The 12,036-nt window shown below is 42.7% G+C and overlaps 1 protein-coding gene across 7 annotated transcripts in view; it reads right to left on the bottom strand.

Moving 5' to 3' along the window:
• The window catches only part of ITPR1 (inositol 1,4,5-trisphosphate receptor type 1), a 346,469-nt gene that overhangs the window by 146,703 nt on the left and 187,730 nt on the right, over positions 1-12,036 (bottom strand). For all 7 annotated transcript variants that reach the window (XM_043442077.1, XM_043442078.1, XM_043442079.1 and 4 more), the window contains 5 exons: positions 9,821-9,946; positions 7,091-7,291; positions 5,338-5,589; positions 3,323-3,448; positions 653-781 (listed from right to left, as the gene is read on the bottom strand). In XM_043442077.1, the coding sequence (XP_043298012.1) occupies positions 653-781; positions 3,323-3,448; positions 5,338-5,589; positions 7,091-7,291; positions 9,821-9,946 (834 nt within the window). The remainder of the gene's footprint in view (positions 1-652; positions 782-3,322; positions 3,449-5,337; positions 5,590-7,090; positions 7,292-9,820; positions 9,947-12,036) is intronic.

The following is a 12,036-nucleotide window of genomic DNA, read 5'->3' as shown; positions in this document are numbered from 1 at the left end:
AGATTCCCAGACATGTTTGATTAAGTGTTGGACTTGCCTAGAGGTCCAGTGGTGAAGAACCTGCCTGCCAATGCAGGGGATAGGGGTTCCATCCCAGGTCTGGAAAGATCCCACATGCCACAGAGTTACTAAGCCTGTGCACCCCAAGTACTGAGCCTGTGCTCTACAGCCCAGGAGGCGAGACCACTGTGCTCACGCGCTGCAAGTACTGAAGCCCCCCCACAATGAAAAGCCCGAGCGCGGCCACTAGAGAAAGCCCACGTGTAACAACAAAGACCCAGTGTGGCCAAAAATAAAAATATATGTAATTTTTTTAAAAAGTGTTAACATGCTACCACTCATTTGAAAGCTGCTTGTCTTTCTAAGGTTGGAGGTAAGGAATCAACAAGATTAAAGAGAGGGAAAAAAAGAAGGTGTTTTAAGGAAAAAAAAAATCAACAGCCATAGAACCATCTGGTACAGAAAAACAGTCTCAGGTACTTCATTATCCATGCAATTCCTGTAAAAACCATTCTCCTCGAAGGAAAAGCATCCGTTATTAATGCTTCGCGGAGGGCTGGCTCGTCCACAGGCGCTCACTCCAGAATCAGCACCGAGTCCATCAGCCGAGGAGCTCCTGGGAATTACCTGCATCTCTGTCCGCATTTCTTACCTGCAAAGTCGTACTCTGGTCTGAGAACGGAGAACTGAAGAACGTGGTGACGATGCTCATGACAATCTCGGTGACATACTTCTCCAGAACGGAGTCTGCGTGCTTCCGGTCACTTGTGTTGTTACAGGCCTGCAGGACAAGCCAATGCTTTAGACACTGTACCAAAACCTGCAAGTTCCTTGCAAAGTTAAGAAATCTGTGACGATTTCTGCTAATCGCCCTTAACAAAGCAAAGGCAAAAGCCTGCAAGTCAATACTTCTCCTCTTGAGAGAGAACAATTAGGGACTTCCCTGGTGGCCCAGGGGTTAAGACTCCATGCTTCCAATGCAGGGGGCGTGGGTTTGATCCCTGGTCGAGGAACTACGATTCTGCATGCCATGTGTGGTGCGACCAAAAAATAAAAATAAATGAAACAATAAAAGACAGCAATGATTTAAAAGAAAAGAATCATGGAAAAAGATAAACAGATCAGCTTGGATATCTCAGTGAAGAATTATAAAACATTAAAGTTGGCAAGGGACCTACAAGGCCATCACTTCCTAATTCCTACCAACTTGTGGCCAATCTAAAGCCCCAAAAGGCACTAATAGGCTTAATACCTACAGTTGCCTCTAGGTGTCCCAAAAGTAAACTGTGTAAGTCATTCATCTTCTCTAGGTCATAGGTAACTAATGCATATAATCAAGATACTTAATCAAGTATTACCACTGAGGTCCACTGGGCACGATATTCTCCAAACCTAAACACTCCTCCATTCATTGAAAACTCTACTGAGCCACAGTCCTGCTGAAAAGAGTGGGCTGTGACTCAGAGTAACTGTCTGTGTAAGTTTAGGGGTGAAGGGAGACTTCAGGTTTCACCTGGACTTTAGATAACTTTGCTGCTTAGTATATGATTACACATTTAGAAGAACAGGTTTAAGAAATTCATTTTTTTTTTTTTTTTAGAAATTCATTCTTTTTTTTTTTTTTGACCACAACACATAGCTTGCGGGATTTCAGTTCCCCAACCGAGGATTGAACCTGGGCCCTTGGCAGTGACGGCAAGAGCTCTAACCACTGGACTACCGAGGAATTCTCCCCAAATATTTAACATCCATTTTATTACCAAACTCATTAGCCCTCTAATTTGAGATACAAAATCACATATATAATTTTAAAAATTATGAAGTAAAGGGTAAAACCATCAAATTTTATTAACTGTCATTTTCTGAGTCCAGTGATGAGCAGTTGGTAGAGACACATCCAAAAGTAAAGTTAGCAATGAATTTTGAAGCATTTTTGAACAGCTTAAGGCAGGGATGAGCCAAGTTAAGGGCTGGTGGCTGTTTTTATAAATAAAGTTTTACTGGAACCCAGCCATGCCCATCTGTTTACATACCAGTGTGGTCACTCTCACGCCACCAGAGCAGAGTTGGGAAGCTGTGACAGAGACACATGGCCCACAAAACCAAACATGTTTACTATCTGGGTCCTCACAGAAAACTCTGTCAAGTCCTGATTTAAAGAAGCAAAGCAGGATTTCCATTTCAAGCCAAACCCTCAGATTTATGGGATTAAAAGACTAGGAAGAATTTGAGATTAAAATATATACATATTTAAATTATATATATATCAACCCTGAATACTCATTGGAAGGACTGATGTTGAAGCTGAAGCTCCAGTATTTTGGTCACTTGATGTGATCTGCCAACTCACTGGAAAAGTCCCTGATGCTTGGAAAGATCGAGGGCAGAAAGAGAAGAGGGTGAGAGGATGAGATGCCTGGATGGCATCACTGATGCAATGGACGTGAACTTGGGCAAACTTCAGGAGATGGTGAGGGACAGGGAGGTCTGGTGTGCTGCAATCCATGGGGTCGCAAACAGCTGGACATGACTGGGCAACTGAACAATATATATTTGTGATGCCAACACTGGAGTATTATTAAACACAGCCCTTGATTAGAAGGAAATTAAGTTCTGGTAGGTTCCTTGTTTTATACTGGTAACTGTACAGTCAGGAGAAAATGCCACATTCTATAATTCTACAATGCACTTTTTTTTTTCCTTTGTAGCATCACAATGTTTCTGAAATTGGGATTCATTTCACAATTATTCTGTGAAGGACTGAGTTACTTTCCCCCAGCCTGACCACCACACAACTCCTATTAAATCCATGATGTGCCTTGTGAGGGTGTAGTCCCATGACTTTCAAACAAATATTAAGTTCACTGCAAAACCAAATCAAGACTGAAGCCACCCCAAAGGCTGGGTCAGAAAAGCAATAGGTGGGAAAGTGATGTGATCTGAAGGATCCTTGACACCAGACCTTAGGAGATAAATGCTAACACTCAGGAAGGTGTCCTTCGAGGAGAGACTCCTTGTGAAAGCAGACAAAACTCTATACGTCTGATTTTAATATGTCCCAGATTATCATTCCCAAATCAATTCATAAAGGATGAAATGAAAACCAGAAATAATCTACCTTCCCGGAAGCTTGATGAATAAAATCTATTTTCAAGCTAGGAGTAAAAGATCAAGAGAAATGAGATGCAGTGAAAGAGCCAGGTACCTCCTTGTGCCACCAACTAGCAAGTTGTAATGACGTGGCCGTCATCCATGTGTCTGCGCAGGGAGATCCATGCCCACACACACCCTCCCCCGCCTCCTCAGTTCCAGAAAGCCTTACCCTGCAGATGTCGACAAGGAAATTCTCAAACAATTTCCACATGTGATTGCTGGTATAAATCTCCTTCATTTCCACTTCCGTATCCACATAGCAGTGATTCAGGAAGTTAATATAGGCAATTTTAACCTGAAAAAGACAAACAGGTTTTTCTGTAAAAATCAACTTGTTCAAAAAAAAAAAAAAAAAATCAACTTGTTCATAGTACATGTGGGACTGACTAGTTCCCTCAAATTAACAATGACAAGGACAGACCAAGATGGCCATCCCATTTTCTTGTGACCACTGAATTTCTATGGCTTTTTGATGGTCAAAATTCACCATGATGAAATCTGAAAACAAAGCTTTTGGAAGAGAAAATGTTCACGACCTCCAGGTAAAGAATGGAACAAAACACTGTGACCACAGAAGATGGACAGGTTTGACTACATTATAGTTAAGAGTTTCTACTCATGAAATGGCCCTGTTACAAGAGTTAAGTGACGCAATTGGAGAGAAGCTGTTTGCAATGCATATCTCCACAAGGAATTCTTACAGATCTGTGCGTGTGAGACGGACATGCCAAGGAAAAATGGGGCAAAAAGTGTGATCTGATACTTACTTAAAGGAATAGTAAATATCAAAAACAATATATGGAAAGGCGCTGAATCTCATTTAGTCATCAAGAAGACAGAAATTAAAACCACTATGAGATATCACTATACACCCGATAGACTGAAAAATAATAAATAACAAAGGGCAGGGTAACAGTTAGAGCTGGCAGCATTTGGAGGAAGGAGTGATAAGAGCCCCGGGTGAGGGGCAGCTGAGGGAAAACTGCTGGGAGGCACTTCACCCCGGCAAGTCCAAAGAAAGAAAGGCACCGTGCATGACACAGCACTGCTGAGGGTTCACCCTGCAAAAACGTGCAGCTTTTCCAAAGAGCAGTCTAAAAACAGTACATATTCACTACATACTACGTAATCCATGCTGTGCTGTGCTTAGTCGCTCAGTCATGTCCACCTTGTTGCAGCCCCATGGACTGTAGTCATCAGGCTCCTCTGTCCATGGGATTCTCCAGGCAAGAACACTGGAGTGGGTTGCCATGCCGTTCTCCAGGGCATCTTCCCAACCCCAGAGACTGGACCCAGACTCCTGCACTGCAGGTGGATTTTTTACTGTCTGAGCTACCAGGGAAGCCCAAGAACACTGGAGTGGGGAGCCTCTCCCTTCTCCAGGGCATCTTCCCAACCCAGGAATTGAACCAGGGTCTCCTGCATCGCAGGCGGGTTCTTTACCAGTTGAGCTACCAAGGAAGCACACATATGTGCGTGTTCTCTCTCTATATATATATATATGCACACACACACATATATATAAATGCATACGTATATACACTAATAATATAAACTAATACTATATATTTTAAAACACAAAGAAAAAAATATATATTGCATGGTCCACTTTGTTGTTGTTGTTACTAGTTAATGTATATGAATAGGGAAAACAAAAGCTGAAAGGATTTACTTCAAAAACCTTACAGGTATTTATTATGGGCAGTAAAATTGTAGATTACTTTCCATTTCCTACTGGTTACCGGCAGTTCCTGAATATTTTAAAGCTGTCATTCATGATTTTTGCATTGCAAGTTTTTGTTTTAAAGAATAACCTATTAAGTTTTACACTGGTGTGAACTGTCTCTCTAGCCACCCTTCATGTCATTTCTGAGAAGTCCGTTCAGCTGAATGCTCCGGTTTCAACAGGTGACATGATTGGTTCCAGAGCTGAAACCCCGCAGCAGTTTCCTGTTCTTCCTCAAGGAGACAAAAAGAAAGACTTACTTCCCCGGTCATTCCTCTCACACAAAATCAAGGCTCAAGAGGATGCTGTTTTGGCCACTGGAGGCCTGACAGCTAAGGGAGCCATGGGTGTCAAAGCTGTGAGGTCCCACCTGGGTCAGCTCCCATCCAGTCACGACCCCCCCACCATATGGAGAGACACAGGCAGAGCCCACCCATCCTGGGGACACGGCCGGTCACCTCGGGAATGCAGTCCTCGTGGGTCACCACGCGGACAATGTCATCCAGCGGGAGCAGGGAGTTGCATTTGATCTCCGTGTAGACGTTCTTGCCCTCCGTGCACACGGCCAAGAGCTCCACCAGATGGATGTGGTACATGAGGGGGCTGTTCTCATCCATCCGGTCCCGCTCGGACCTCATCATCTGAATCAGGGTCTGGAAAGAGGCTCTGTCGTTGTAGAACACGAGGACATCCTCTCCTGAATTAACCAGCTGTGATCAGTGAGAGAACGAGACTTGTTTATAGCATAAGCTTGCCGGGATGGGGGAAGCGTTAAAAAAGAAATCTATTCACACAGAAAGAGATGTTCTGTCAGCATTTACCTTCCAAATCCAGTTGCATTTATATTACTGAACTCATCCACACTTCATTCATTTTTATTACTAAACAACTAAAAAATTCAGCAGCAGCATTTTCATTCAGATATAAAAATATCACAGCAGTCCTAAAGCACTATTAGGGGAAGAGAAAGTCTCCATACCAGCATTCATGTATCAAGCAAAAATGTAGATTTCAAGGCTGCCCTTGTATTTCCCCTAATAATTGGGCTATGATTTTTTTCTTTTTAAAAATGTTCCCATCTCCTTTTCAGGCTTTGTAAGTATTTTTCTTACAGCTCTTTCATACACTGCCTTATTTCTTCACAATCACAAATAATCCAATTCTAAGTAAGATACACCCTTCCTTTCAGCGCTCAAAGAGTCAAGGCATTCCAATTCATAACTTGTCTGCTGGGGACTGGGGGTTCTCATTAATTAAGAATTAAGTGTTGAAATTGTTCAGCACTGCATGAAATATGGAAGATCCAAAAAGGGCTGACACAGAAGTCAAAATAAATATGGTCAATATTATTCACTTAATAACAGCTAACTTTTATGAACTCTGAGAATGTTCCCACAATAGCTTATAATACCAACTAGAGCAGCAATTCCAATAAATGGTAGCTATCATTGTCATCTTTATCTCATTTAACTAGCCTATAAGTTTCTCAATCCTGAATCACACAGCCTGAGACATGGAACAGTAGACATTCGTATCCCAGGTCAAGCCAATACGTTTAATGACACTATACCATCTTTCACGGAAATCATATATGTAGATAAGACCATAACTCCAAGTGTTACCTGGACTTACTTGATATTCCACTTATTTTTTAAAGGTGGAAAGATGACAGCAAGCACCTACAGAAGCTGAAGTACTGAGGGTGACAGAGGACCCCCCCGGGACAGACGGCATCCATGGGCACCGACGTCTCACAGAGACCCCAGGGGGACTTTGCCCCGATTCTACTGACCAGCTTCTCATGAAGCATCAACAACAATATTCCCAGCTAGTTAATTAGGTGGATAATTTTTTTTTTTTTAAATCATAGAATTCACAAGAAGAACTTCGACTCAAAGAATTCTATCCACATTTAACCTGGATTCACTGTATTTTGGTTCAATTTTCTTGGGGTGTTTTACTCTCTCAGAAGAATCCTAGCCAATGATCCTTAAAACAAATTTATTGCTATGAAAAAGTTGATTGGACTTTGGCTGTTTCTACAGTTTAAGCTCACACACACAAGATCACACACACTTGCACGCACACACACACACATTACTTTTTTTAATGGCCCCTGGACAGGGTGCCAGGTCATACAAATAAAATTAAATAATTTGTAAGTTCCTGCAGAAGATCAGATAAAGGTATTTAGAAATACATAGCTGTCACCTCGGCCATGACCATGTCTTGGCACTTCTTGATGAATTTCCCTTCAGCCTTGACGATCGTCTGCAGGAACTTGATGTACTGGACGTTTCGACCATGAGTCTCGATGCAGTGGACAAAGTGCTGGACAACCCGCTCGTTGATCTCACTGCATAGCTGGAAGTTGTTCATGAAGATGTGCTGCATTGTGACGGCTTCCAGGATCTGACGCGAGAGCAAGGGCACACAGACATGGTCAAAGGAAGGGCAAGGCGAGAAGGAGTCACCCCAACACAGGCAGAGGGCATTCAACCCTGCGAAAGCATCATTCCCCATTCTCCCTTCTGTATGGTGTTCCTGTTAACTCAACTTTTTCAGTCACGTGGAATAAAGCCACAGGACAGTAAACAAATCATTCATTTTCTCCTGAATGAATTTCAGAGGGAAGCTCAGCACCCAGATAAAGAAACAAAATAGACCCCTCTATGGCCCACCCTCTCCAAGTTTAACCATTATTTTGACTTCCACAACCACAGATTAGTTCTGCCCAGTCTTGAACCTCAAGCATCCTCTTCTACCTGCCTTCTTTTGTTCAAACTGCAATACTGTCCGCCGTGTTGTTGTATGTGTTAATAGCTTGTTTACTATCACTACTACATACATCCCATTGCATGAATATACCACATGTATTTATCTGTTCTACTGCTGATGGGCATTTGGGGGAGTGACTTAGCAACTAAATCACCACCACCAGCACCAGTCTTAAGGGTAAGTACTGACACAATTCTTATGACATATGTGATGAACAGTGTCACTCTGAACATTCTTCTAAATGTCTTCTGATAAATGAAATGTATGCATTTCTGTTGGCTTTATACCCAGGAGTACAGTCATTGGGTTGCAGAGTTCAAATACATTTGGCTTTAGAAGATACTCCCAAACAGCTCTGAAACAGATTAGATTAACAATTTACATTCTACATAACAGCTCCTCCATAGTCTTGCCAATACTTAGTAGTGTCCGTTTGTTAATTTCATATTTTGTTGTAAGTATCTTCCTTGATTTGCATTTATCTGATGACGAACCATGTTGAGGGCTTGGTGATGTTTGCTGGCCATTTGGATAATCTCGATGGCAGAGCAACCCATTTTAAAGTTTTTAGCTCATTTGAAAAAGTGGGCTGATTTTCCTCATGGACCTTCTGGAGTTTGTTACTTCCACTGGGTGTGAAGTTGCTCCTGGACGTGACCACCATGAACGCTTTCTCTCTCTGTGGCTTGTCTTCGCTTGCTCTTTACAGTCTCATTTGATGACTAGAAGTTCTTAATTTTTTTTTTTTACAGATTTTTTATCTTGGACCATTTTTAAAGTCTGTATTGAATTTGTTACAACATTGCTTCTGTTGTTCATGTATTGTTTTTTTGGCCAAGAGGTATGTGGATGGGATCTTAGCTTCCTGACCAGGGGCCAAACCCACACCCCGCCCCCCTGCATTGGAAGGCAAAGGCTTAACCACTGGACCACCAAAGAAGTTCCGCGTTCTTAATTTTTTTTAAAAAGTCTGATTTACTGATATTTTCCTGCATGACTAGCGCTCTTTGCATTCAGTGTGAGAAAAGTTCCTTTCCATAAGGTCATGAGGATATATTTTCATGTTTTCCTTCAGAAGCTTCATTTTGTACTTTTTATCCAGACTTACTGAGTTATTAGGTTTAATGACTGGTGTGAGGTAAGGGGCTTTAACCTTTTCATCTTTTGCCTTTTCTTTTTGTTAACATGACAAAGATGGAATATGACTCTCCAATGCAGCAGTTCTTCTTCTGGAAAGCTCCAGCAGTATGGATGAGTATTTATGTTTGTGTGTGTATGTGAGTATGCGTTAATGTACAAGGCTGTCCTTTGCAGTACTGCTCATGAGCCAAAAATTAGACACTGCCGAACTGTCCCTTAACAAGGAAATGGTTTCAAAAAAGTTACAGCCATTCTGTGCGTGTGTGCTCAGTTGCTTGTCATGTCCAACTCTCTGCGACCCTAAGGACTGTAGCCCACCAGGCTCCTCTGTCCATGGGATTCTCCAGGCAGGAATACCGGAGTGGGTTACCATTTCCTCCTTTAGGGGATCTTTCCAACATAGGGATCAAACCCATGTCTCCTGCACTGCAAGCATATTCTTTTACCACAGAGCCACCAGGGAAGTATTTAGCCATGAAAATCAATGAGAAAAATTTATATATCTCTGACTTACAAAGATAGCCAAGATGTGTAAGTAAAAAAGACAAAATACAAAAACTAGGTGTACATTGTACCACCATTTTCCTATAAAAAAGTGTAACACATATGTAACATATTAAAAACATATGTAATTAAAATGTAACATAATTGTATTTTACACGGATGCATTATGTTTTGTGTGAACATAGAAAACTTGATGCATGACCTCAGGAGGATGGGGCTGGACGGTGAGAATTGGTACTTGGCTACAGCTGGAGTTTGACGTAATGAGGAATGCTACTAAGAGAAAATACATTTATCTTGCATCTACCACCTCTTCCTCCCTCCTCCTACCTTTTTTTCTCATAAAGTATTTACGTCCTCCTGAGAGCCGATCAAAATGTTCCCTGTCGGAATGAAGGTTGCATCATAACAAGTCCCAGTGGCCACAACAGCAAAAGAACAAGCTGTTCTCCTCTCTTCCTGCTTCCACCCCTCGCCGTCCTCCTCCCTGCAGAGTCCCAGACAGGCCTCTAGTCTTACCCCTGGGTTTAGAAACAGGTTTATGTGTTTGTGGAGCAGAGCCTGATTCTGCTGGTTGCCGGCACAGAAATTCTGAAGAAACTCATGAGCCAGCCTCATTATCTCCTGCATCTTGGTGTCTTCAGCCTGTGAGGGAGAAGACAGACGAAAAACAGGTTGAAGACCCAGCTATGTCTTTGGCAAGAGAAGGTTAAATGGAGAAAGCAACGATCTCTAGGCTAGGAGGCCAGGTTCCATGATGCCCCCATCCCCTCAACTAATGTGGGGCTCCGGGGGTGTTTCAAGGGGCTGGCTACATAAAAACACTGGGGGGGTGCTGCACCGCTGACTCTTGCAGGGAAGTCAGAAATTTGTCTATGCTTCATGGAGGAAAATGAATTCTCTCCCACTAGCCTTGGGCAGTCAAATTAAATGATTTTATCATGGAAAAAGGACATCAAGAATGAAAGCTAAGAGGAAGTCTCTGAGATCCCACTGTCTAGCAATTGTTGAAATTTCTAAACCCCTACTTCTGAAAATACAGATGGACAGCAGAGCAGGGGCCAACTTCATCACTGGCTATAAGCACATCTCCCAGCTCTCAGGCACACATTTTCAAGTTGCCTTAACCTACGGACACCCTAAATTCTGGCAGCAGTTAACACAGCAAAGTGGAACTCTAGATTCTAAGTTGGGGCAAATGTACCTGTCTTGACTCCTTTCCCCGTCACCTGACACGATTTAACCTAAGACTCAGCTTCCCTACTTACACAATCAGCATAATGTGTGTCTCAGGCATTTCACATGGCTGATTAGAGATTCTCATGTCATGTATCAAAAACACATACTCAGTAAGCAACTAGGGTACACTGTACAGCACAGGCAAGTATAGCTATTATCTTGCAACAACTTTTAATGGAATATAATCTGTAAGGATACCAAATCCTTTTGCTGTACCCCTGAAACCAATATTGTAAACCAACTACACTTCAAAAAAATACACTCGATATTTGTAAAGAGTTAGATGCCTATGTTAATCCTAAAGGAAATGAACCCTGAATGCTCATTGGAAGGACTGATGCTAAAGCTCCAATACTTTGGCCAGTTGATGCGAAGAAGTGACTCACTGGAAAAGATCCTGATGCTGGAAAAGACTGAAGGCAAGAGGAGACAGAGGACCAGATGATTGGATGGCGTCACTGACTCAACAGACATGAGTTTGAGCAAACTCTGGGAAATGGTGATGGACAGGGAAGCTTAGTGTGCAGAAGTTCATGGAGTCTCAAAGAGTCAGACATGACTGAGCAACTCAACAACAGCAACAACAAAGAGGCCTATGACAAGACAATGACATAAAACCTCTGGGGACTTCCCTGGTGGTCCAATAGCTAAAACTCCAAGCTCCCCATGCAGGGGGCCCAGGTTCGATCCCTGGTCAGGGAACTAGATCCCACATGCTGCAACGGAAGAACCCGCATGCTGCCATGAAGACTGAAGATCCCACGTGCTGTATTTAAGACCCAGTGCAACCAAATAAATAGACATTTAAAAACAAAGAAACCTCTTGCTACTTTCAGTTCAGTTCAATTCAGTCGCTCAGTCATGTCCAACTCCTTGCGACCCCATGGACTGCAGCACGCCAGGCCTCCCTGTCCATCACCAACTCCCAGAATCTACCCAAACTCATGTCCACTGAGTTGGTGATGCCATCCAACCATCTCATCTTCTGTCATCCCCTGCTCCTCCTGCTCTCAATCCCTCCCAGCATCAGGGTCTTTTCCAATGAGTCAGCTCTTCGCATCAGGTGGCCAAACTATTGGAGTTTCAGCTTCAACATCAGTCCTTCCAATGAACACCCAGGACTGATCTCCTATAGGATGGACTGGTTGGATCTCCTTGCAGTCCAAGGGACTCTCAAGAGTCTTCTCCAACATCACAGTTCAAAAGCATCAATTCTTAGGCACTCAGCTTTCTTCATAGTTCATCTCTCACATCTATACATGACTATTGGAAAAACCATAGCCTTGACTGGACGGACCTTTGTTGACAAAGTAATTTCTCTGCTTTTTAATATGCTGTCTAGGTTGGTCATAACTTTCCTTCCAAGGAGTAAGCGTACTACTTGCTACTTTACCCAGTTCTAAACAAACCGACTTGATGGTCATGAGTTTGAGTAAACTTCGGGAGTTGGTGACGGACAGGGAGGCCTGGCATGCTGCGATTCATGGGGTCGCAAA

The sequence above is a fragment of the Cervus canadensis genome, chromosome 22, assembly GCF_019320065.1.
Source record: "Cervus canadensis isolate Bull #8, Minnesota chromosome 22, ASM1932006v1, whole genome shotgun sequence".
Taxonomy (NCBI): Eukaryota; Metazoa; Chordata; class Mammalia; order Artiodactyla; family Cervidae; genus Cervus; species Cervus canadensis.
This window is presented reverse-complemented; position numbering and strand designations above follow the sequence as displayed.